General features: G+C 35.4%; 1 protein-coding gene across 4 annotated transcripts in view; it reads left to right on the forward strand.

Moving 5' to 3' along the window:
* The window catches only part of FOLH1 (folate hydrolase 1), a 64,425-nt gene that overhangs the window by 37,032 nt on the left and 3,021 nt on the right, over window positions 1–24,372 (forward strand). For 3 of the 4 annotated variants that reach the window (XM_060160289.1, XM_060160293.1, XM_060160292.1), the window contains 11 exons: window positions 3,705–3,803; window positions 4,082–4,167; window positions 5,785–5,904; window positions 8,140–8,222; window positions 9,895–9,958; window positions 12,138–12,205; window positions 14,555–14,646; window positions 16,903–16,993; window positions 19,858–20,122; window positions 20,396–20,477; window positions 24,139–24,231. In XM_060160289.1, coding sequence (XP_060016272.1) covers window positions 3,705–3,803; window positions 4,082–4,167; window positions 5,785–5,904; window positions 8,140–8,222; window positions 9,895–9,958; window positions 12,138–12,205; window positions 14,555–14,646; window positions 16,903–16,993; window positions 19,858–20,122; window positions 20,396–20,477; window positions 24,139–24,231 — 1,143 coding nt within the window. The remainder of the gene's footprint in view (window positions 1–3,704; window positions 3,804–4,081; window positions 4,168–5,784; window positions 5,905–8,139; window positions 8,223–9,894; window positions 9,959–12,137; window positions 12,206–14,554; window positions 14,647–16,902; window positions 16,994–19,857; window positions 20,123–20,395; window positions 20,478–24,138; window positions 24,232–24,372) is intronic. The other variant, XM_060160290.1, reaches the window with a different exon arrangement.

The raw sequence follows: 24,372 nt of genomic DNA on the forward strand, positions 1-24,372 counted from the left end.
GTAGCTTTGTAGTATAGTCTGAAGTCAGGGAACCTGATTCCTCCAGCTCCGTTTTTCTTTCTCAAGATTGCTTTGGCTATTCGGAGTCTTTTGTGTTTTCATACAAACTGTAAAATTTTTTGTTCTAATTCTTTGAAAAATGCCATTGGTAATTTGATAGTGATTGCAATGAATCTGTAGATTGCTTTGGGTAGTATAGTCATTTTCACGATATTTATTCTTCTAATCTAAGAACATGGTATATCTCTCATCTGTTTGTGTCATCTTTGATTTCTTTCATCAGTGTTTTATAGTTTTCTGAGTACCGGTCATTTGCCTCCTTAGCTAGGTTTATTCCTAAGTATTTTATTATTTTTGATGCAATAGTAAATGGGATTGTTTCCTTAATTTCTCTTTCTGATCTTTCATTGTTAGTGTATAGGAATGCAAGAGATTTCTGTGCATTAATTTTGTATTGTGCAACTTTACCAAATTCATTGATGAGCTCTAGTAGTTTTCTGGTGGCATCTTTTGGATTTTCTATGTATAGTATCACGTCATCTGCAAACAGTGACAGTTTTGCTTCTTCTTTTCCAGTTTGTATTCCTTTTATTTCTTTTTCTTCTCTGATTGCCATAGCTAGGACTTCCAAAACTATGTTGAATAATAGTGGTGAGAGTGGACATCCTTATTTTGTTCCTGATCTTAGAGGCAATGTTTTCAGTTTTTTACCATTGAGAATGATGTTTGCTGTGAGTTTGTCATATATGGCCTTTATTATGTTGAGGTAGGTTCCCTCTATGCCTACTTTCTGGAGAGTTTTTAGTATAAATTGGTGTTGAATTTTGTCCAAAGCTTTTTCTGCATCTATCAAGATGATCATATGGTTTTTATTCTTTAATTTGTTAATATGGTGTATCATATTGCTTGATTTGCATATATTGAAGAATCCTTGCTTACTAAATTCTTTATACTATAGTTGGGTTAGTAAAAGGTTTGTATGATTAATAAAGAGATGATATGATTTCAGCCTTTTAAATTTATTGAGTTTTTTTATAGCCTAATATATGGTCTATCCTGAAAATTGTCCTAGGAGCACTTGAATATGTATACGTATTCAAGTACGTATTCATACTCAAGGCTTTTGTTGGGTAACATGTTTCATATGAGCCACTTGGCCTTTTTGGCTTGCCAGCTTCTTCAGCTCTATGTCTGAGATATGAGAGCCCATATGAAAACCCAAGGAACTCACCACTTTGTCATTTCTTGCACCCTGAGGTCCTGAGCTGGTTTATTTTCTTTTCTCCACCTTTCAGAGTCTTATGTTTATTTTTTATGTATTTATAGTCCAGGGAATTTAGTTGTACTCATCAGGATGAATAGGGTAAAGTGCATCTTCTCAGAAGCAAATTCTCACTATTTTTCAAGTTTCTCTGTTATGGTATCCTTATCATCTTATACCCCAGCCAGATTAATCACCATGCCTTACTTTTGCTCTGACTCTTCAGCCTTCGTGACTGTTTACATCATACCTGGAATTGTACCTGGAATGCTCTTTACCTCCATCTTCCCTGCCCACATCTTGCTCATTCTTTAAAAATCCAGATAAGTGAAACCTCCTGTAGAAAGAAAATTATTTCTGATCCCACAAGGGGAATCAAGCTCTGTTTTGTCCTTCAGAGCTTTATCTATCATATATCATGCTCTGTTTTATATCTATCTTTTTCTGACTTATAAACTCTTTGGTAGAATGACCATGTCTTGTACATATTTGTATTCCTTAGTGAGTACAATACAGTACCTTGAGCATTATAGAGAATAAATCTTTGCTAAATGGACAAATAAAGTTTAATATGCTACACAATATAGATTTTTAAATTCAGTGTTGTTTATAGATATTTATTGAGCATCTATGCTCTATCAAATCCTTTCAAAGACATTTCCAATATTATATTTTCTGAAATTTCTATGATTTGAAATTTAAATATTCAACCTTTTAATTTTCACAGAATTTATTTTTTATTTATAGAGTGAAAGAAGGACCTAAAGAAAATTATATCCCTGATTAATTATCCCAGTGAAATTTAGTGACTAAAACCTCTGTTCTCCATAGATGTGCGATATTTTCTTGTCCTTGTGGGGGCACTGTAATCTTGGCTTTATATTTTATTATTTTCTGGGAATAGGGACTCTTCATTACCTTCCTTATAATATGTAATTGACTTCCTGATGAATTTGCACCTTGTTTTGTTTTCCATATTTTTATTTTGAAAAGGAAATACATTTACACAGTTCAAAATTCAAAGGGGTATACAATAAAAAGTTTCCCTCCTACCCATTTCCATCCCAAAGGCAATCAATATTATTAGTCTGCAATATAGTACTATAAAAATATTTTATGTATAATCAAGTATATGTATATTCTTCACTTGGCTTCTACCATTTTTTGTATACATAATACTCTGCTATTTTGACTATTCATTATGATATTTAACAATGTATAATGCCCCTTCATTTTACTTGATGCTTTTCATGTGAAATTTTATTGTATATAGATAAATAGATTATATAGTATATTACATGAAATTATCTTTATTAAACAAACTCCCTCATGAGATAGGAAAATAAAAGAGTAAATATTTACTCTATGATACAGCATTTTAAAACAAAATATTATTTATACTTAGTTTTCCATGAGAAGATAATCATATTGATGTAGTTTTGCACATATAATATATTCTAGGTCAAGTTGAGCTGTTCCCATTACCTCAAATTAGTAGGCAGGGAATAAGTACCTGTGTGCAGGCACAGAAAAAAGGAGGAAACTACAGAAAATGTTCCACTGTAAATCATAGGGTGCATGCAGGTGTGTGGACCAGAGATTGAGGCATAAAAGACAGGTTGATGTTTTTCACTCTCTTAAGTTTGTCTGGAGCCATCTTCTTCTATCTGCTTCTAGGTAGCAAAAATACATTTGGTTTCCATGCCCAAATCAAGAATAAGTCAATCCATGCTCTTAAACAGTAAAGGAAGATATGCTGAAATGAAACAGGAAGAACCTCACCATTCCACAGATATTATCATATTATTTTTCTCAATCACCTGGTGAGAGATAACCACGGCTAGTGGCATATATGGGCTGGTCCACCTGAATCTTTCCACCCTTTTGAATTAAAAAAATAAATAGTGTATAAAGCTTTGAGGGGCTGTTGGTTGAAGTGACATCCCTTCCTTTGCCCTTCCTAATAGATGAGTGCAAAAGTACTTTGTAAAGGATGACCATACATGTATTTGGGAGTGTATTTATCAGTGGGAGAAATAACATAATGGGAAATTCCAAAGAGTTTGGCACCTGCTGTTTCTTCAGGGCATGCTCTTGAGAGCACTTTTCACATGATTTACTGTTGGAAACTGGTAACACAGAGTCCAAATTCTTACCAAGTGTTTGAATCTCGATTGTACCACTAATCAGCTGCTTGACTTTGGGCATGTTACCTAATCTCTCTAAGCCTCACCCTCCTTATCTTTGAAGTGGGGAGTAATAGCAGAACCGCCTCATAAGAGGTGTATTGAGTTAAACGGCATATCCCTATGCAAAGCACTTTGTACTACCATGACTCATAGAAGCTATTATGAGCAGGCACTCAAGAAAACAAGTTCAAGGACATTTTAACTTATAACTTCAAAGGTTTCCTTCAGCTAATAATATTTTTTGTGTTCAACAGAAAAATGGGTGCATCAGCACCACCAGATCACAGCTGGAAAGGAAGCCTCCACGTGCCCTACAATGTTGGACCTGGATTTACTGGAAACTTCTCTACCAAGTTAAGAGACTATTTTTATAATAACTCTTTAGGGGGAGGAAAGCTTTTTCAAAAAACAATTACAGAGGATGACTGAAAAGTAAAATCTACTACCAGCAGGAGACATAACAACAGGTTGAAAAGGGGAATACACATATATCCTCACAATTGGACAATTGGTCAATGCAATTATTGCCTGTGTGCCTTTAGAAATATTCAAAACAATGTCAGATTTAAAAATTGTGGGTGGCAAGCTGTTAACCAGTATTTTTAGTCTGTGTCCTTTATTTTTGCATTAGAAAAGTCAAGATGCACATCCATTCCAACAATAAAGTGAAAAGAATTTACAATGTGATTGGAACTCTCAGAGGGGCAGTGGAGCCAGGTAAATTGATCATTTGCTCAGCAAATATCGATCAGGCAATTCTTCGGTGCCAGGTACTGCGCTGAGCTCTAGGAATGTAAGGTGAACAAAGCAAAGCAACTCTTTGTCCTAATGGAACTCACATAAACACAAAATAGATCAATAGGAGGTAATTTTACATTGTGATGCATGTTGTGAAGAAAGTAAATGTTGGGACTAGATTGGTCAGATGACCGAGGTTGTTGATAAACTATGCATGCTTCAATTAAAGGACTGAGAGAGGAAGATCAAGGAGAGATGGTTTACAGGTGTTTAATCTGAGCTTTCTGGATTTCCTTACCGCATATTTTACCTGGAGAAATATCTTCATTACAACAATAAGTAACACTCTTAGAAAATTAAGATAACCAGAAGTTAATGAATCCTTTACATGGTTTTTTTTTTTACACTGAAATGGGTGGAATATATATACACGTGATTTCCATATGATTTCAGATAACCCGCTTGATGATACATTTGAAAATAATCTTACTTTATTATGTTTGATTCCTTAGGAACTATATGGTTATATTTCCTACCCAAACAGACAGAATTAAACTGAATATCTCTTGTGCAAGCAGCCAGGACTTTCTTTCAGGGATAAAGAATATTGATGTGCTTCCAATGAGCACTAAACAATGTACCACTGGCTATTTATTGAATCTCACTGAGTACATATTTTGCGCCAGCTCTGCGCTAGGCTTTGGGGATGGAGGGATTTTTTAAAAAGACACAGACCAGAGACATGAAGACCCCTACAGTTAAGTGTGGTAAATGCTTTTTTTAAAAAAATCCTTTTACTTTGTTTTGCATGCAGGCTTTTCTCTAGTTGAGGCGAGCGGGGGCTACTCTGTTGTGGTGTGCGGGCTTCTCGTTGCAGTGGCTTCTCTTGTTGTAGAGCACAGGCTCTAGGCACTCGGGCTCAGGAGTTGTGGCTCGCGGGCTCTAGAGCACAGGCTCAGTAGTTGTGGCACTCGGGCTTAGTTGCCCTGTGGCATGTGGGGTCTTCCCGGAACAGGGCTTGAACCTGTGTCCCCTGCATTGGCAGGCAGATTCTTAACCACTGTGCCACCAGGGAAGCCCCATGGTAAATGCTTTATCAATATGAAAAGACTGCCCAGAAAGCTGGATAGGGGTGCAATTCCCTCTCCCTGCAGAAAATAGAAACAGATCATAGAGAGGTAGAATCTTTGAGCTGTACGTTAAAAACTAAGTAGAAGGATTAGGAAGTGGAGAAATCATTATTTGGCCACTGTGTTCTCTTACTCTGAAAATACTGGAAACATAGTGTAAATAGGTAAGAGCGAAGTAACAGAGAATTATATAAAGAAGTGGATAAGGATACTTTTATACTCACTTATCATTACTTACATACTTATAATTACTGTAATTAATTGAAGTATACATTTGCTTATCACATTCATATTTTCTTCATACATCAAATTCAGAGCAAAGTGATACATTTACAAAAGTCTTCAGGAACCTTTGCTATCTTAACTTGAGTCCTGAGTGCTTTGTGTTTAGATGCTATTGAGTCATTTGCAATTTCCTCTATTCTTGACCTGTAATGGCAAGTAATTTTGCAATGATGCTTTCTAGACAGATATGTCATTCTTGGAGGTCACCGTGACTCTTGGGTATTTGGTGGCATTGACCCTCAGAGTGGAGCAGCTGTTGTTCAGGAAATTGTCAGGAGTTTTGGAAAGCTGAAAAAAGAAGGTAATGTAAGCAAAATGTAAAAAGACCATTTTTTCTGAATCTTAGTTTGGTCCTCAGTAAAGTGAGTATAAAAATACCACCTCATAGGTTTGTGTGAAACACGACAGAGAGGTTGCATGCAAATTATATCATCTTAGTAGCATAGAGTACTTAGTAGTGCTTAATAGTAGATAGTAGCTTTCAATAACTAGCAGCTATATTACTTATGTTGGTTAATGATATTGTTTATTCATTTTTATATGTTCATTTTTAATAATTCACTTATTTATATAATAAAGTTCATATTATCTATATTTATATATTAAATTATAATCTGAAATAAAGGAATTATACTATTAGTGGTTTCTCTGGCAACAAAGAAGATGGAGATGGGTTTCTTTACTGGAGAGAAGACACCAGATTTAGGTCATAAGCCAAAGCGTCCTGGTCTGAGAAATGTGAGCTTCTTGGGATCTTCCAGCCTCAGGCCTCAGGTCAAGTACACCAACTGACTGAGGGGATGAAAGCTAATTCAGAAAAATGCTGGTCTTCCTGCTTAATAGGATGCTGTCAAAAGTTTGATATCTGTATTCTCACACAGCTTTGATTTCTCTCACAGAATTGAAGATTATACTACTAGCACAGCTACTTCAGTCATTTTAGAATCTTCATATGAAACCCAAAATAAAATTGAGTTCAAATGGTTAGTTTTTAAAGTAAACATTACATACTGAGAACAGAAGCTCTACTTTGTTTACTGACCCTGCAAACAAGGTGTCTATGGGCTGTAAATGTGATCCATATTTTTTTTTTTTTTAGCAACAATGAATGTGGTAAAAATATGTTACATTTGCCTGGTACTTACTCTCTCAGAGAAACAGTGTTATCACGTGTTATCTATTTTGAACTCATAGGAGGAGGGATATGTTTAGTTATTTCTCTTTTCATTTTACAAATAAGTTAACTGAGGTTTCCAGAATGAAGTAATTCACCCAACGCTTTGTAGCTGGTGTGTGGCAGAATCAGAGAACTAGGGTTAAAATTCAGATTTCTGTCTCCCAGTCCACAAAACAGTGATGTCACTCTTTGAAATCAAATGTAAAGGTGCTCTATTCTTTTTTCCACACAGCTATCTTATTTTTTAAGAAAATAGAACTATGGAGACCTGAATTTACATAGCTTGTGAATTAGGTTGTGTTTCATAGTATTACAAAAAGTTTCATGATTTTGCCAGAAGATTTCTGTGGTAAATACAAAACATCACTATGACAATTACAAAGTATGCCAAAAGACTGCAATGATGGGGAATAATAATTAACAGGAGATTTGAATAATGGTATTATATACTTAACAAAAATACTTATTATATACTTAACAAATGCTATTATATACTTAACAAAAATGAAGCTCTGGACTCAACAGCTAGAGGGATATATATCCTTAAGCACAAATGAAATATGTACTCAAACAATAACTTACATGCCTGGAGCACTTGTTCAGTGCTATATTTATAAATATTATTCCATTTAATCCTCCTAACAATCAAGGAGTGTTATCTTAACTCTGCTCTTCCTGGTATACAGGTGAAGAAACAAGAGGCCTAACAAGTTTGAATAACATTCCCTTGGTCATACTGCTAGTAAGTGAAAGAACCAAGGCTTGAAATAAGATCTTTCTTTAACTTCAAGATCAGTATTTATAACTCCAAGCCATATGACCGTCCTAATGAATGGTGTACTTCTCAGTGGCAGCAGACACTAGTGTTGAGAATGGAGCTTCTGTTGACTAATTCTGGCAGAGAATGGAGTGAAATCACACAACCAGCTGACACTGAACAATTGTTTGTGTGATGCCAACACAGCATGGAAGAGTTGTAAAGGATTTTCTCTCAGTTGTATTGTCTCAGAGCACAGACCACAAGCACTTTCTTCTTTCACTCTAGGCAGCTGCAGACCACAGATGGCTTCCTAGCATAGGCAATCATTATAAACCTATTAGAATATTTTATGATCTCACAGGATTTTTACCATGTCTGCATTTCCCCCTTTTTCAATACAGATGTGCTCTTTTGTATTGACAGATTAGCTTTAAAATCTTTCAAAAGGAAATTAAGTAAAGATTGTCACCATAATTCACCCTTCCTAAACAACCAATGAATTTTTGCTGTTGTTACTCTGCTTGGCATGCTGGGCATGGTGATGTCTTGGCAATATTATGCATTTTCCCAGCTTTTATAAGTATGCACATATATTTCAGGATGGAGGCCTAGAAGAACAATTTTGTTTGCAAGCTGGGATGCAGAAGAATTTGGTCTTCTTGGTTCCACTGAGTGGGCAGAGGTTAGTTGATAATTCGATATAACATACATTTTCATAATAATAAAGCAGTTAGTATTTAATTCACAAGAATGTAAGAATAACTGGTCAATCCAGCCAGAAAATATTCAAACTATTTTCCAGAAAGTCTGAAGCAACATATTCTTGTTCAAAAATCAACGATAAAATTTTTTTCGTCACTTGAGAACTAAGTGTTGTTTGAACTTTTTTTTTTTTTTTGAGGTACGCGGGCCTGTCACTGTTGTGGCCTCTCCCGTTGCGGAGCACAGGCTCCGGATGCGCAGGCTCAGTGGCCATGGCTCACGGGCCCAGCCGCTCCGCGGCATGTGGGATCTTCCCGGACCGGGGCACGAACCCGTGTCCCCTGCATCGGCAGGCAGACTCTCAACCACTGTGCCACCAGGGAAGCCCTGTTTGAACTTTTAAAGGCACTTAATGTCAATTGTGGAAATAATTTGATCTTCGTTGTCTGGGAGTGTGATAGTAGCTAAGTAAATTCACTAGAAACTGGACATCATAATAAGATATAATGTTTTAACTTTTTCAAATTAACTCCTAAAGCTAATTACATTTAAATATTCCTTGAGCTTGTACTGTCTTCCTCATATCGTAATGACCTACTCTAAATCATGCTAAAAGTGAAGTGGAATGCCCCACCACAGAATATTTACTAGGCTCCTTGGAAAGTAATTTTACCTGCATGCATTGTTGGCTTTGTGTAATAGAAGTGTTACTTGTAAACATATGCAAAATTAACATTCCATTAACTTCTAGTCATACTATAAATATTTACTTGGTTCCTATTATCTAAGAATTATGAGAAGCCCTGTAAACTTCAATTTTCTCTGGGGTAGAAAAAAAAGTAGTTCTCCTGTAGACAAAGATTCATGCTGGCATCAAGAAGAGCCTAAATATTTTGAGGGTGTGATTTGCCTCTTTCATCTTATTTTCATCACCTAGAGCTGTATGTTTTTTCACTTTATTTCTTACAGTCAGGACACTTAGAAAATTGCTTGTTTTGGAGATTCATTATCCACTTATATCAACAAAATCCTGCTATACTTTGTCAGTGTTTTAAAGCTGAGAAAAATGTTTTAAAGTTTTGACGAGTAGGTGGTGTCATAACACAGGAGAACTTAATTTGACGGATTAAACCACAGTGTGGTTAAGAAATCAACTCCCAGGCTTCCCTGGTGGCACAGTAGTTAAGAAGCCATCTGCCAATGGAAGGGACACGGGTTCAATCCCTGGTCCAGGAAGATCCCACATGCCATGGAGCAACGAATCCCATACACCACAACTACTACACCCATGTGCCACAGTTACTGAAGCCTGCCCACCGCAACGAAGAACAGCCCGCCACAACTAGAGAAAGCCCTCGCACAGTAACTACCCACTAAAACCAAAGAAATCAACTCCTTTTCCACTCACTGTATTATGAATGTGGATAGTCTCATCTCAAATTTTAGTCTTAAAAATGTTTTGTTTGTTATTTCTTACCAGTGACATTTATTGAAATTCTTTCAAACATATGCTTGAAAATCTTACATGTCAAATTTGGGGTGAACTTGGGCCAACTTAATTCAGAAACCTCCATACAGTAAATGTAGATGTGCGTTTTTTTAGAAAGGGGTTATGGCTATTTGTTTGTTTATTTATTTATTTAATATTATAGGAGAATTCCAGACTTCTTCAAGTGCGTGGTGTGGCCTATATTAATGCTGATTCTTCTATAGAAGGTGAATATTATTGGTTTCAAAGGAAAATATATGATCTTGGTAGTAACAGCAGTTTAGTTTGTAAGTTATGCACTAACTAGGAATGCAAATCCATTAACAAGTGGTGAGGGAATTTGCTGCTGGTTTGTCATGCTCATGGCAGCTGTGAGCTCTAGGGTGCTGATTTGGGCTCTCGAAACAACACTCTATAATTTGTTTGTTTCATCTGGCAGATTACCTTATCTATGGTAGGAATTCAGTGAATATCTCTTAAATGAATAAGTCAGTTATGGAACTAAAGATTTCTATGATTTTAGAATGGGTTAGCAAAAAGGTATGATTTAACTACTGTCATCATAATATCATGCACACAAATTTTGAAAACAAATGCTGATTTCCCAGATTTCATCTTTCACCAAGAATTTTTTCTTCTTAAATATTTTTTCCTTCAATTCAGCAAATATTTACTAAGCACCTCTCTATGCAGTGTACTTTCCAGGATTTCAAAGGAATTAGGGGTTAGTAAAGAAGAGTCTAGTACTCAAGAGTTTAAGACTCAGTATGGATGATAAAATAAATCAGTCTAGGATTCTAATATATGCCGGTACTCTCAGAAGGATATTATCAGACTGATCTTGGAGTTCAGAAGACATAATGATAGCAACGTCAGGAAAGGCTTGAGAAATGAGATAGGCATCGAAGACAGGCCTTTTAGAATGGATTTGCTTTGATAAACAGAGATTCAAACTAAGGGACAATCTCAAGTCGATTTTCAAGAAACTGAAACAGTCCATTTTCACTCACTATACTGTAGCCCCGCACGAATCTTTCTGTACCTTGACCACATGCAACTTCTCAGCCGTTGCAACTGCTGTTCTCTGTACTGAGATTGCTGTTCGACACACCATCTGTTTAATTCTTATTCTTACAGTCTCCCCAGGAGTGTTATTTTTTTCTGGGAATCCATCTTTGTAGCACTCATCACTGCTGTTATTAAGTAATTATTTGCTTTACAAACCCTCTCCCTTTCTAGACTATATTTTTCTGCCAGGAACAGGCAGGATCCCACTTCTTCATTCCTGGATTCTTAATGTCTTATTAAATAAATGGTGTTTGCAACAAATGAATGAATAAATGAATGAAGGGTGGACTTATAGAATATTTTCTTTAGTTTATTAGTAAATCTGCCATCTGTCAGACTGAACCCTGGGCCCCCCACAGTGAGAACACAGAGTCCTAACCACTGGACCACCAGGGAATTCCTTATTGTCCTTATTTAAACACACATATGAAGATGAAACACCTTTGCCACACAGAATAAGTACACCAAACATATATTCTTCAAAAGTAGAATAATGTTCTCTCTATTGCTAGTTTTTTTTTTTAAAGACTTGATTTTAATGCATTTTTTTAATCTTTGATTTTTCTGTTTACGTCATTCCCTGGTTTAAAATGCTGCATTGTCTCCCCAGCATTTTCAGGATCAGGAGCAAATAACACACTCATTACTCTGTGATTGGAATACAGCTTGTCTCACTTTGTTTTATATTTAAAATTGTATTAACTGTTCATTTTTCAAATAATAAAATAAGTCATCTATTAGCTTTCTAATGTTAAAATGCAAAATTTACAAAGAAAACAATTTCTACTGAAACCATTCTCAAATAACCCTCTCTTCAAAGGAACCACTGTCCTCAGTTTGAGGTATTTCCATCATGTTGACATTCATATGTAGAATTTAGCCCACACAAAGTACCAACCAATGTTTAAATATAAACATTTATTTAACCCAATATTCCTGTGAGGTGAGTAATTTTATTATCTCTCTTGTAAAGAACATTTGCTTGGGTGGAGTAGGTGAAGATGTGGAGAGGTGACCTGAGGTTGTTTCATGTGTGGCACCAAGGGTCATGGTGAGGATGAATTTTATTGAGTGATGAGTTGGAGAGTTTTGATCAGACTTGGGTTTTATTTATTTATTTATTTTTGGCCACATGTGTTGCGGGATCTTAGTTCCCTGACCAGGGATCAAACCCATACCCTCTGCGTGGAAGCGCATAGTCCTAACCACTAGACCACCAGGGAATTCCCCAGACTTAGGTTATAAAGGGATCATTCTGGCTAAGGAGTTAGGAATGGTCTTTGAGTGGAAGAGTAAAATAAAGAAATGAAATAGAAAACAAACTATCTTGTCTTTCAGGAAACTACACTCTGAGAGTTGATTGTACCCCACTTATGTACAGCTTGGTATACAACCTAACAAAGGAGGTAAAAATAATTACATGGAATTTTAAGTTCTACAAATGATGTTTTCTTGAGGTGGCATTATTATGTTAAACATCTGTGTTGTTTTATAACTTTTGCCCATTTCTCCCACACCAATCTGAGGCAGTCTATGGAGAGCATTGCGTCTGCCATCTCCATTTGAAACTGAGAAAACTGAGCCCAAAAAGCATTAGCCACTAGAGTCACACAACTTGTTCAAGTAGCTGAACCAGGACTTGGTCCTGCGGTTTAACTCCTTAATTTTGAAACTGGTTTTTACTCTTTAATATAATGATACCAATTAACTTAGGACTCTGGAAGAGTTGACATTTCTAACCGATTGAGAAAGAGAATGTGTAAAAAACCAGGTGTTGACTCCTGGGACACCGACTGGGTAAGATCATGTACCCAATTCCTGATTTCCTGCTGTGGGCTTCAGTCCACTGAGTTAAAGTTATTGTAATTCTGACAGCAGCACAACATACTAAATCTGGCAGAGAGGTGGTGCCTGAATTTCTATAGGACCAATAGGCAACTCTTCATTTTAATTATCCTGCCCCATAAAGCCACCGTTCCTAAAGGTAGGCATAAGGAATGTTTTGCATGGCAGATTTTTGCTGTTACTGCTAATTACCTGATTTGAACTGGAAAGGATAAAAAGACTTGCTTATTTAACAGAATTACCAATTGAAATGTAATTACCGTGAAAGACAATTATTTCCCTCAGATAGGGATTTTAAATAGATCCTAAACATATTGTTAAGGTTTGGTTTCCCAAGCATGGAATTTAATTTATTAACATCTCCAGTAGGAATAGAAAAGTTTAATTTGACACTAATCTATTCATATTGTTACTTAAGATCTCTGTAAGGTGCCTGCAGTTTTACAATTCCCATGAAGTGTATACAAAATTAAATATCTGAAACATTGTGTCTCAGAGAATTCCCACCATTTATGTGATTTGAGGTCAATGCTAAGGAAGCTTGGCAGTTATATTTGTTTACCAGGTGGATTGGTGGCACCCTGTGACAAATGCAAAAACACTACTTTCTAGGTGAAGTTTGAAATTATATGATGCTTGACAGTTTGGGATTTTTAAAATTCTTTTTTGTTTGGGGAAGGTGATTCGCGGTATTTCAAATTTTAGTGATAAACTGTGACTTTAGTAATATATTTCTAAATACATAATTTCAAATTCATATTACTTAATAAATGGAGTGGTACTGTCCCTTGTATCAAAGTTTTGTGTAAATTTGTAAGCTTGAGTAAAATTATCTTGCTGCTTTATGTATTGATATTTTATGACTTAAGATGCTGACATAACTTCTCTCTCCCCAAGTTTATATAAATTTATCTGTGTTCCCATCGACCTTTGCACATCCGTCTATTATAGCACCTAGCACATGAATTCCACATTTTTATTTATAGTTCCCACTAGTAGATGGTGTGTACTTTGTATTATTAAACTTTGTATGGCTGACATCTACAAAAAGTCTTCCACAGAATAGGTAGTCTATAAAATCTTTTGAGTTGAAACTGTTAAAAAATAGAGCATAGGACTTTTATTAAATAAAAAATAAAAACTTTTTATACCATATATTATTGAGTTACAGTTTAGTGAGTATTAACAGTACAGTTAAACTAAACAGTACAGTTTAGTGTGCTAAACGTTTTGGCATAACATTTAATGCTCTGAGTTTAGCATTCAATAGTAGGGCATATTGTACTCCCTTAGAATTCTCATCTGTAAAATCTGAAAATGTATTGAAAGCCCTGTGCTTAACACAATTACGATAAATACTCAACTAATTAAATAAGATATTAGTGCATTTGTTTTGTTATGTATTATTTAATGACTTTGACAAACTTGTTGGCACAAAGCAATATTTAAAAAAAAAACCAAAAACAAAAAAAACAAACCTTCCCTTAACCAGCTTGCTTCTTTTCATTTTTTTTTATAAAAGGAGGATGAATGTGTTTTTGAGAGTAGCCTCCCTTAATTTGGAAAAATAGACCAAAAAAAAAAAAAAATCTTACAGTGTGACCATTCGTCTGAATACAATGGCTTGGTAATAATTTGGTATAGCTTTCTTTTCCATACACTCCATGTATTTTTTTTTATAATAGGTGCATTATATATAATAACATGAGCATTTTCCTATATTGTGAGAAACTCATTGTTGTAATTCTTAATGACTGCTAATGTATGAATTGCATTCCTTATTTTCCTGAATATAATTTGGCTACTCATTCCCTGGTTAATAGATGTTTAGGTTTTAAAACATCTGATTTATAAGTATTCTCTCTCTCTCTCTCTTTTTTTTTTTTTTTTTTTCCTTTTAACTTGTATAGCTCCAAAGTCCTGATGAAGGTTTTGAAGGCAAATCCCTTTTTGACAGCTGGAATGAAAAAAGCCCTTCACCCGAATTCAGTGGCTTGCCCAGGTGAACAAAGAAAACTCTTTACTAAATTCAGTATGGAATTGTGTTGAAAATAAAAGGGTAGTTTCTTTCAACAAATAATAAAAATTTAATTTAAAATTCTCTTATATCTGTTAAAGAAAAAGTGATGCTTAGGTTTACAAATAAAATTGTTACCCAAAAACTGGATCTGCCTCCTGGTGGGTGTCAGCCAAATGGCACAACCAACCCAAAGAGCACTAGATGGAAGGATGTATTACTTGCAGCAAGTAAGGAGAGTACCGGGGGGATCTTTTCCAAAGCAGTGTCTCCCTGGACAGCAAAATGGGGGAAGTTTCAATTAAGGGTACATACATATTCATGAGGGGGGTTGAGCAGAGGAGAATTCAGTATAGAATGGGGCAAAGTTTGACAGAGTCCAAACTTTAGTTGATTGAGTTCAGAAAGGGTCAACATCATCATTCCTTAGGTTTCAGCTGATCTGGGGGTTGAGTGCTCAAGGGGATCCAAATTCTGCAAAACAGCTCAAGAATGTTCTTCAGGCTAATCTTTACCATTGTAACAGAACTGGGAGTCTTTACAACTGATTTATTATCTTTGCTATTGTTACTTCTCTTGCCTGATAAGTCATTTGTTCCTAAATTCTCTTGCTGCCTTAAGATCATTAATGACTGAGACCAGTTCAAGGATAAGCATTGTGGTCAGGCCTTTACTGCAAAATGGCTTAGGCCAAAAATGAGTTGTCTTATGTCACGAAAGCCATGCCTAGTTCTCTTTCTCCAGGGACCCCCTACCCTATCTGCTTACGAAATATTGCTGTGTGTTTTGAAATTAAATCTGTAGGCCATCAAAATATGGTTCGCTTTTGAGTAGGTAATATATACACATGACACCTAAGTCTGTCCTCTCATCACTGTATAAAGATTCTTTTTTCTGAACATTATACAGTTAACAAGTGTTTTGTTAACTGCATAATGTTATAAGAATATAGGCATCATTTCAGGTTTAGCTGTGTCTTCACAAGCACGGGAAGAGGAATAAATATCTCAGTAGTTTGAGATTAAAGATAACAATATGAATAATTTAAATTTTTAAGGATGGGAATTAAATCTGAGTTATCTGAAAATTTTCTGATTCCTTTAACTTTATCATGTACAACAAATATAGGTAATAAAAAAAGTTAGTGAAGGAAAATATTTTCCAACTTCAATAATCTTTTTCTAAAAAAGCAACATACAATTGTGATATTGTGATTCATAATAAGAAGTGCATATTTGGTCCTCCTGATCTCTTACAGAGCTCCTAAACCCCTGGAATTTTCTAAGTGATGAGAGGGACAAAGGTGTCTTTTGTTATGTTAATGAGGTGATATGACCCCACTTAAGGTGGGGGCTGGTTGCCAGGAGAACCAACCAAATGACTTGAGGGTTGAAACTTTCAGTCTGACCCTCAACCTCCCAGGAAGGGAGCCAGCCTGGAGGTTGACTCAGTCACCAATGTCCAATGACTTAATTGATCATGACTATGGAATGAGGCTTTCATAAAACCCCAAAAGGGTTGGGTTTGGGGAGCCTCTTGGTTGGTGAACACGTGGAGGTGCTGGAAGAGTCCAGTGAGCCTGGACAGGGCGTGGAAGTTCTGACCCCTTTCCCATACCTCGTCCTATGCATCTCTTCCATCTGGCTGCTCTTGAGTTATAACCTTTCATAATAAATTGATGATCTAGTAAGTATATGTTTCTCTGGGTTCTACGAGCAGCTCTAGCAAACCCAAGGAGGGACTCATGGGAACCTCCCATCTACAGCCAGTTGGTCAGAAGCACTGGTGGTGGTTGTGTGTTGGGGGGGAACAGTCTCTTGGGACTGAGCCCTTAATGTGTGGGACCTGACCCTATCTCTGAGTGGACAATGTCAGAATTGAGTTGAATTGTAGAATACCCAGCTGATGGCCTGGAGAATCGCTTGTTGTTGGTGTGGGGAACAGCGCCCACCCCCTCCCCCGACAACACACACACAAACAGGTTGAAATTGGATCCAGAAACCCAAAAGAACAGTGGTCACCTCTCCCTAAAACAATCTTATGGAAGTAGATATTTTGTGATCAGAATTGACATTCCCCCCCACTTTTTGTGTTTTTTTTTGCTGCTTATATCTAAAATATATCCAACGCAATATATCTAAAAATTATATTTATAGTATTGAGTGGAGATTAGTTTAATTAGTATTGATCTGTACTCAGTGAAGAAGTTACTCAAATAATCCTGTATTTTATCCCTAAAAGGATTAGCAAATTAGGATCTGGTAATGATTTTGAAGTGTTCTTCCAAAGACTTGGAATTGCTTCAGGCAGAGCACGGTACACTAAAGATTGGGTAAGTCTATCAGTGAGTTCTTCATGGTTAGTTATGAATATATTTTAGCTAAACAAATAATTCTGATCAAAAAAAGCGACTTAAGCACCGTGCTTGTTCCATCTCTGATTATGTTCATCAAATTGAAATTCTTTCAGTATTTTAATTGGTTTCTTCTGATATCAATCTGCATGTTTGTAAATAATATGCTTCTGCTGCTATTTCTTTCTTTTTCAGTTTTAGGTATTTATCCATTTACTTCTTACTAGGAAAGCTAGGCATTCAGTTCTCTTATATCACTTCTTCTACCAACCCCCAAATACTTTCCCTCATCGCATTTTTTCAATATATAGTTGTGCTACCCTTGTTGATTAGAAGACATTTTTTTCCTCCGTGTATCCCTACTTAACTCACCTCAAACTCTTAGTATATTCAAACACATCAGGTGAACTGGCAGACTCCATTTTTCCCGTTGGGGCTCTTCTGCTCCTCTGGGTTCTCTGGTTATTCTTTCTGCCTGTGGCACAGCTCTTGGCTGTGAAATTTTCCCTCACTAAGAAATCTGAGAGAATCTTCATTTCACTCGTAGTTTGGATTTTCTGTTTCCCAGATTTTTATTCCTTTTTCTTATTTACTCTCCACGTTTTGGGGAGCACATCCTTCAGGCACTTCTTGAAAAGGGTGAATGACAGCTAAACACCTTGCATGTCTGTTATACTACACAAAATTCTTCAATAATTTGACTGGGCACAAAGTTTTGCTTGAAAATTCTGTACCCTTAGAATTTTGACCTCATTGCTTCATTGCCTGTTGAGAGATGTTGTTTGTTCCTTGATCTCTTTCTTTTCTATCTAATTTATTTATTTACTTGGTTGTACCAGGTCTTAGTTGCAGCATGCACGTGGTATCTAGTTCCCTGACCAGGGATCAAACCCCGGGCCCCCTGCATTGGGAGTGCAGAGTCTTATACACTGCGTCACCAGGGAAGTCCCTTGTTCCTTGATCTCTTGCCTCTGTTTGTTTGTTTTTTTAAATAAATTTATTTATTTATTATTTTTGGCTGCATTGGGTCTCTGTTGCTGTGCGCGGGCTTTCTCTAGTTGCGGTGAGCAGGGGCTACTCTTCATTGTGGTGCGCCGGCTTCTCATTGCCGTGGCTTCTCTTGTTGCAGAGCACGGGCTCTACGCACGCAGGCTTCAGTAGTTGTGGCTCGGGGGCTCTAGAGCACTGGCTCAGTAGTTGTGGCACACGGGCTTAGTTGATCCGTGGCATGTGGCATCTTCCCAGACCAGGGATTGAACTTGTGTCCCCTGCATTGGCAGACAGATTCTTAACCACTGCGCCACGAGGGAAGTCCCACCTCTGGTTTTTTTTAAAAGGAAGATTTTAGTATCTTCTCTTTATGACTGTGTTGCCCTTGGTGTACATGTGTATTATGCCATTTTTTAATACGCTGAGCTGGGAACAAAGTGGACTCTTTGTTCTGGAAACCTATGTATTGTAGGTGTAGGAAATGTTTTTTTCTTTGATTATTCCCTCTTTCCTCTTTCTCAAACCATTATTAATTTGTTTAGCATCTGTAGTATTATTTTCCAATGTCTTTATCTGTTCTTTTGTGTTCTTATCTGTGTCTTTTTCTACATTCTGGGATATTTTTCTCAACTCTGCCATTCATTCATTCTTTTTTATTGTTTCCCTCCATTCCCGTAGTACCTCCTTACCGTGGGTTGATTTTATTTTAGTTTGTGTGCTTGGTATGTATCTTTCAAGTTAAAGACTTTCTTCAAATGTCTGGTCCTCTTTGGCAATGTATCTTATTTGGGAGTGAGACCATAAAAAGCTGATTGAAGCCCTGTATGCAGGGGTGGTGCTTGTTGTAGGGGGGGCCTCACAAGAGAGGGATTGAGAATGCGTGTTCTTGTTGCTTCATTGGGAGCCAACTAACGCAGAGAATCTATAGGTCTTTTGTCTTGGGCTAGTTATTCTCCCCAGACAGAAAATCTTTATAATCTCTTACCATTGGGGCTGGTGATGAGGGTAGATGTTAATATTATCTACATTTTACTTATGAGAAAACTACAGCAAAGAAAGGTTAATAACTTTTGGGTTAATAACCTCCCAGAGTTATTTGGTAATAAGCCATGAAGCCTGGATTCAAACTCTGGCAGGCTAATTCCAGAGTCCCACTCTCAATGCACCACTATATAAAATGTTCTGTTATATCAGTTAAAAAAAAAAAAAGAATAAGCATCTAAACGATGGGCAAAATGCATAAATCAGCAACTCAGAATTTGAAAAGTTGTTCTCTCTTGCCTTTTGTGTATGTTCTTGTTTTTTTTATACCCGTCTGAGCATTACTTCTTTACTTAGTGAGATTTTGGATCTACTCCTGAAATCCTCACTGTTCACTCTTTACTTGTCAGCACACTGCTTGTCAGAAAGTTATTCATGGAATTTCAGTCATTAAACGATTTGCAGCATTGCCCTATATAATATTGTATCATGCTTATTTCCTTGCTTCTAATGATTCTCTGTCTTCTTAAATTGTTTTCACCCAAATGCAACATTATCTTGTCTTTATTTCAGAAATATTTCTATTACATCTCTTGTTTTCTTAAAGGCAAGAATGTTAGGTTTTTTCCCAAGGTAATTTTCATAGTATTGTTTATGTTATATACACATACTTTTTAACTGGTGAAAACCTGGGGTGGGTTTTAATATTATATTAACCCTTTAGTAAGTGGCTTATTGAGGTACTTAAATACTTTCCTTTATTCATTGCTGACAGAAACAGTCTTACTAATATTAACAGTATCTATGATACTATGCATTTTATATAAGTTATCTCATGAGAGATATATTTTGTTTTTTGGGTTTTTTTGTAGGCAACAAACAAATTCAGCAGCTATCCACTGTATCACAGTGTCTATGAAACATATGAATTAGTGGAAAAGTTTTATGATCCAGCTTTTAAGTATCACCTTGCTGTGGCTCAGGTTCGAGGAGGAATCGTCTTCGAACTAGCCAATTCCATAGTGCTCCCTTTTGACTGTCGAGATTATGCTGTCGTTTTAAGAAAGTATGCTGATAAAATCTACAATATTTCAATGAAACATCCACAAGAAATGAAAACATACAATGTGTCATTTGGTATGATACCCTTCCTTTTTCAAAATTCACAGTCTGTATGTTTCTATTAATCTCTAAAATGTAATGATCTACCTTAGGCCCATTTATTACTTATTGCTATTCCATATGATCAAATATTTTATGCATATAAATGTATCTTCCATTTCATTGATGTCTGTCTTGCAATATACAAAGTATAAATACCTTGTTAAATACAAAAGAGAACAACCTTCTATATTGTTTCCTTTGCTTAAACTATAGAACAATGCCATTAGGTCCTCATTTCTATTTCAGAATCACTATTTTCTGCAGTGAAGAATTTTACAGAAATTGCTTCTAACTTCAGTGAGAGACTGCAAGACTTGGACAAAAACAAGTACGTTGTATATATATAGATATAAGTTTTGCATGTAATAGATATAATGAAAAAGAAATACTAGCTGACATCTTTGTTGTTGAAGTATCTTTGGAAAGTTTTTTTCTGCTTTCTTTCTCTTCATTCTAACAGGCTATACAGGACTGCAATATCTCTCAAAGAGATATTTTTGACATTCTGAGTGGCATATGTGCTGTTGAGAAATGCTGGTACCTTCTTTACTACCAACTGAGTGGTAGTTACAAAATTTCCGCCTTAACATTGAAGGTCCTCCACTGTGTGTCCCCATCTTTTTCCAGTTTTATCTCCTGTTCTTTCAACATCTGTAAATCATACTTCAACCAAGCTCTCCTATTCCCAAAACACACCTTCTTCCTCCCTTTTCTTAATGTCATTACCCACACAAAGAGCTCCTAATCTCCACTTCCACCTAGAAAAATTCTCTATATCCAGACTAGCAAATAAGGTAAAGCCATTAGTTTTTTTCCAGATGTTAAGCATTTGGGATTAATTTTTGTAAAATCACAAAAGTAAAACATAATATGAACAAAATTTTAAGACTGGAGAAAAAGAGAATGTTAGGGACAATTCTTTAAAGGTAGAATTTTGAGAGTGAATATCTACTATATATTAAAAATATTGTGACGATACAAATATCAAATCCTTAGAGCCTGATGCAGGAATACATAGAAAGACAAAGAGCAGACAGAACAAAAAATAGACCAATGATATACAAGGATGTATTTGTAATGAAGGATACATTAAAGTCAAATGAGAAAGAAAGGTATTCAACAATAATATTGTATAAGCTCTTTCAGGAATTGATAAAAAAGTGAATTCAAAATCTCACTTCACATTCTATGCAAAAATAAACAACAGGGATAGAAGAAATTTTTAGTAAAAATTGAAATATCTTGGAGGTGAGATTCCAAGTTTAGAAATAACAATGCAATCAGATTTGAGAATATTAAAATGGTTAATAATATGGAAACTGATACTGCAAATCAAAGATAAAAGACTGGAAAAACTCTTTTCCAGAAAATATGGACAGGGGGGTAATATAGATATAATAAAAATACTTTTTTTTTTTGAAAATTGATAAGAAAATCAAAAGAACAAAGTTGGAAATATTGGTACTAATCATCAAGAGAAATCATTCAAAAAGAAGATACCACCTGTGCAGAAACAGATAAAAAAATTCAAATTTACTAATAATTCAAAAATACAAATGAAAATAATGTAGTATTCAATTTACTAATAATTCAAAAATACAAATGAAAATAATGTCATACTATTTTCATACCAAATGAGTAGCAATTTAAAACTTGTTTGTACACATTGCTACAGTCAGTACACTGAAGCAGATGCTCTCATGTTTTTCTGATAGCATTGTGAATTGCTTTAAACTATTAAAAATCATAAATACATATTGTTAAAGTTTCTAGGGCCATGACAGGGTTCTTACACTTTGCCATAGTATTTCTATTTCTTGAATTTTTTTCTTCAGGAAAGAGTTTCAAATTTGAGGGAATAAAATGGCTTCTCAGAGAAAGTTACAAATTATAATACCAGATAATTCAAAACAACCTTCATACCTATGAGGACAGAAATTACTAAACAATCAGATGTCCACCCATTTAAACATTTTGTAAAGATTAACACTGATGGTTATAAAGGAAGTATAATAAGATATTTGTAATAAAATGTTAAGCAAACAAAAAGGTCATAAGATTGTACATATACAATATTTTATTGAATATAGAGAAAATCTTACAGAAAACCAATTAGTATGATAATCCTGTGATCCTTGGGTGAATAGGAAGATTTTTTTTTCTTATACTTTACAATTCTTTCCAAATTTTTTATGTGAGTAAAAAATCAACAATTATAAATAAATTTTAGAGAAATGCCAAGCACCATATAGTCTATTAAGCTGATTTTCTATCATTAAATAAATGACGTTTCTTCCTTGTGGAGAACTGCTGTTGGCATGGTATGGTAATCCAGGACACTGAGCTTTCACTTCCTTGAGTATTTCTGTATTTGTCTTACCATCTCTAAATGATAGTTAAGGTACATATCCTGAAACACCTGGAGCCATGCTTTGTACATAATATGAGTAAATGCTGGCTAAAGTAAATTAAAGTAGATGTTGAATTTCTCAACCAAAACTTTGAAATGTGAGGAAGAGACACTTCTTGAATCCTGCTTTTCTTAAATCAATCCCTTAACCCATCAAAGGGTACAGAGTGTTGACTCCCTGGTACTTTTATGCTCACATAGTATTCAACCTCAAGACCTACCTCCTCCAACCCTAGGGAGGCCAGCCTGCTTCTGGTGGAAATAGATCCTGTTTACATACATCTGGTGCTGTGAGCATTTACCTCCCAGGGATATTTCAGATTGAACCCTGCTCTGTACAAGGAACATCCAAATGGGGTGTGTGCGTAACCACATGAATTTTTGTGTTTGTAGCAATGCTTTATGAATTTGGTTCGGAAACCTGTAGCGTCTTATTGAAATTATGGTTCATTCAGTTGCCGCCTTTGTTAGTTTATGAGAACTGCTCACAGGTAAAGTGTATGCCCAGTTTAGCTTTATACTATCGCAAAACCTGAGTCCTTGATGCTAAATAAATGAATGTTGAAAATAGCTCAAATCCAATCTGTGGACCTTTAATTAGTCTGTCTTCCTGTTGTCAACACAGTACAGTTGAAGGAATAGTACTGAGCTACCACTCACTCTAAAACTTTCTAGTTGTGAACCTGGGCAAGTCATTTATCTACTGAATCTGAGTATCTCATCTGTGGAACGGGGCTATTATCCTGCATAACTTGGAGGACTGCTCTGAAGATTAAAAAGAACAAATTTTATAAACATTCAGAATAGTAATGGGCACATTGTTTTATTATTAAATCTAAAAAATAACAAAACTAAGATAAATTTTTATATAAAGTAATTTATGATTCCTTATGGTAATGGTTATTTCTCATTATGACAGACTTAATAGGTTGAATTTAATAACGTTGTTGCCCTACTCCAGGCTTGCTGGTAAATTTTCAGTTGTATTGAATCATTTTTATTATAGTAACGCTGTACCGCACACTTTGGAATGTGAGCTCTGTGAAAGCCAGAAGTGTCTGATACATAACAGGCATTCAAATATTGTTGAAAGGGTGAAATAAGCACCACCCCTTTTGTTCATGATAGGTTTATCTTTAAAAATAATAATAAAAATATTATTAGCTGTCATTTGGTAAATATGTATAATTCCCCAGGTACCCTACTAAACATTAATAGACTATTCCATTTCAATATTGAAATGACTTCTATGAACAGATGTTTATGAGACTTAAGATGAAAAAAGTCTTGCCTGTATTTGAATACCTAGGTTTATCAATTAATTATTTCAATATAAATAAAAATTACTATATATTTTTTCCATGGGCACATTGAACTTTTTCAGTCCTTTTATAAGCCTCAGCAGAGTAGTATTTTGTAGGATTTAAAAAAATGTAACTATGCATGCTACTGTTCTTAATTTGCATGTTATAGGAAGTTAAAATATATTAGCTGTGTTTAGTTTTGTTTTGAATTTTTAGTTTGCTGAGTAGTGCACATATTTTCATGAAGCTACAACTGTATTCCTTTCCTTTTCCAGCCCAATATTATTAAGAATTATGAATGATCAACTGATGTTTTTGGAACGAGCATTTATTGATCCTTTAGGATTACCAGACAGGCCTTTCTATAGGTAAGGGTAAAAATATGACTCTTTATTTTAATATAGTTTTTTTCTTATTTTTTGCCCTGTGGGAAAAATATAGTTGATTTCTTGCAAGCATATAAAAAATTCCAAAATATATGTAGTAAATGATAAATATATTATTTATTT

This window comes from Lagenorhynchus albirostris, chromosome 9, assembly GCF_949774975.1.
Source record: "Lagenorhynchus albirostris chromosome 9, mLagAlb1.1, whole genome shotgun sequence".
In the NCBI taxonomy this organism is placed as follows: Eukaryota; Metazoa; Chordata; class Mammalia; order Artiodactyla; family Delphinidae; genus Lagenorhynchus; species Lagenorhynchus albirostris.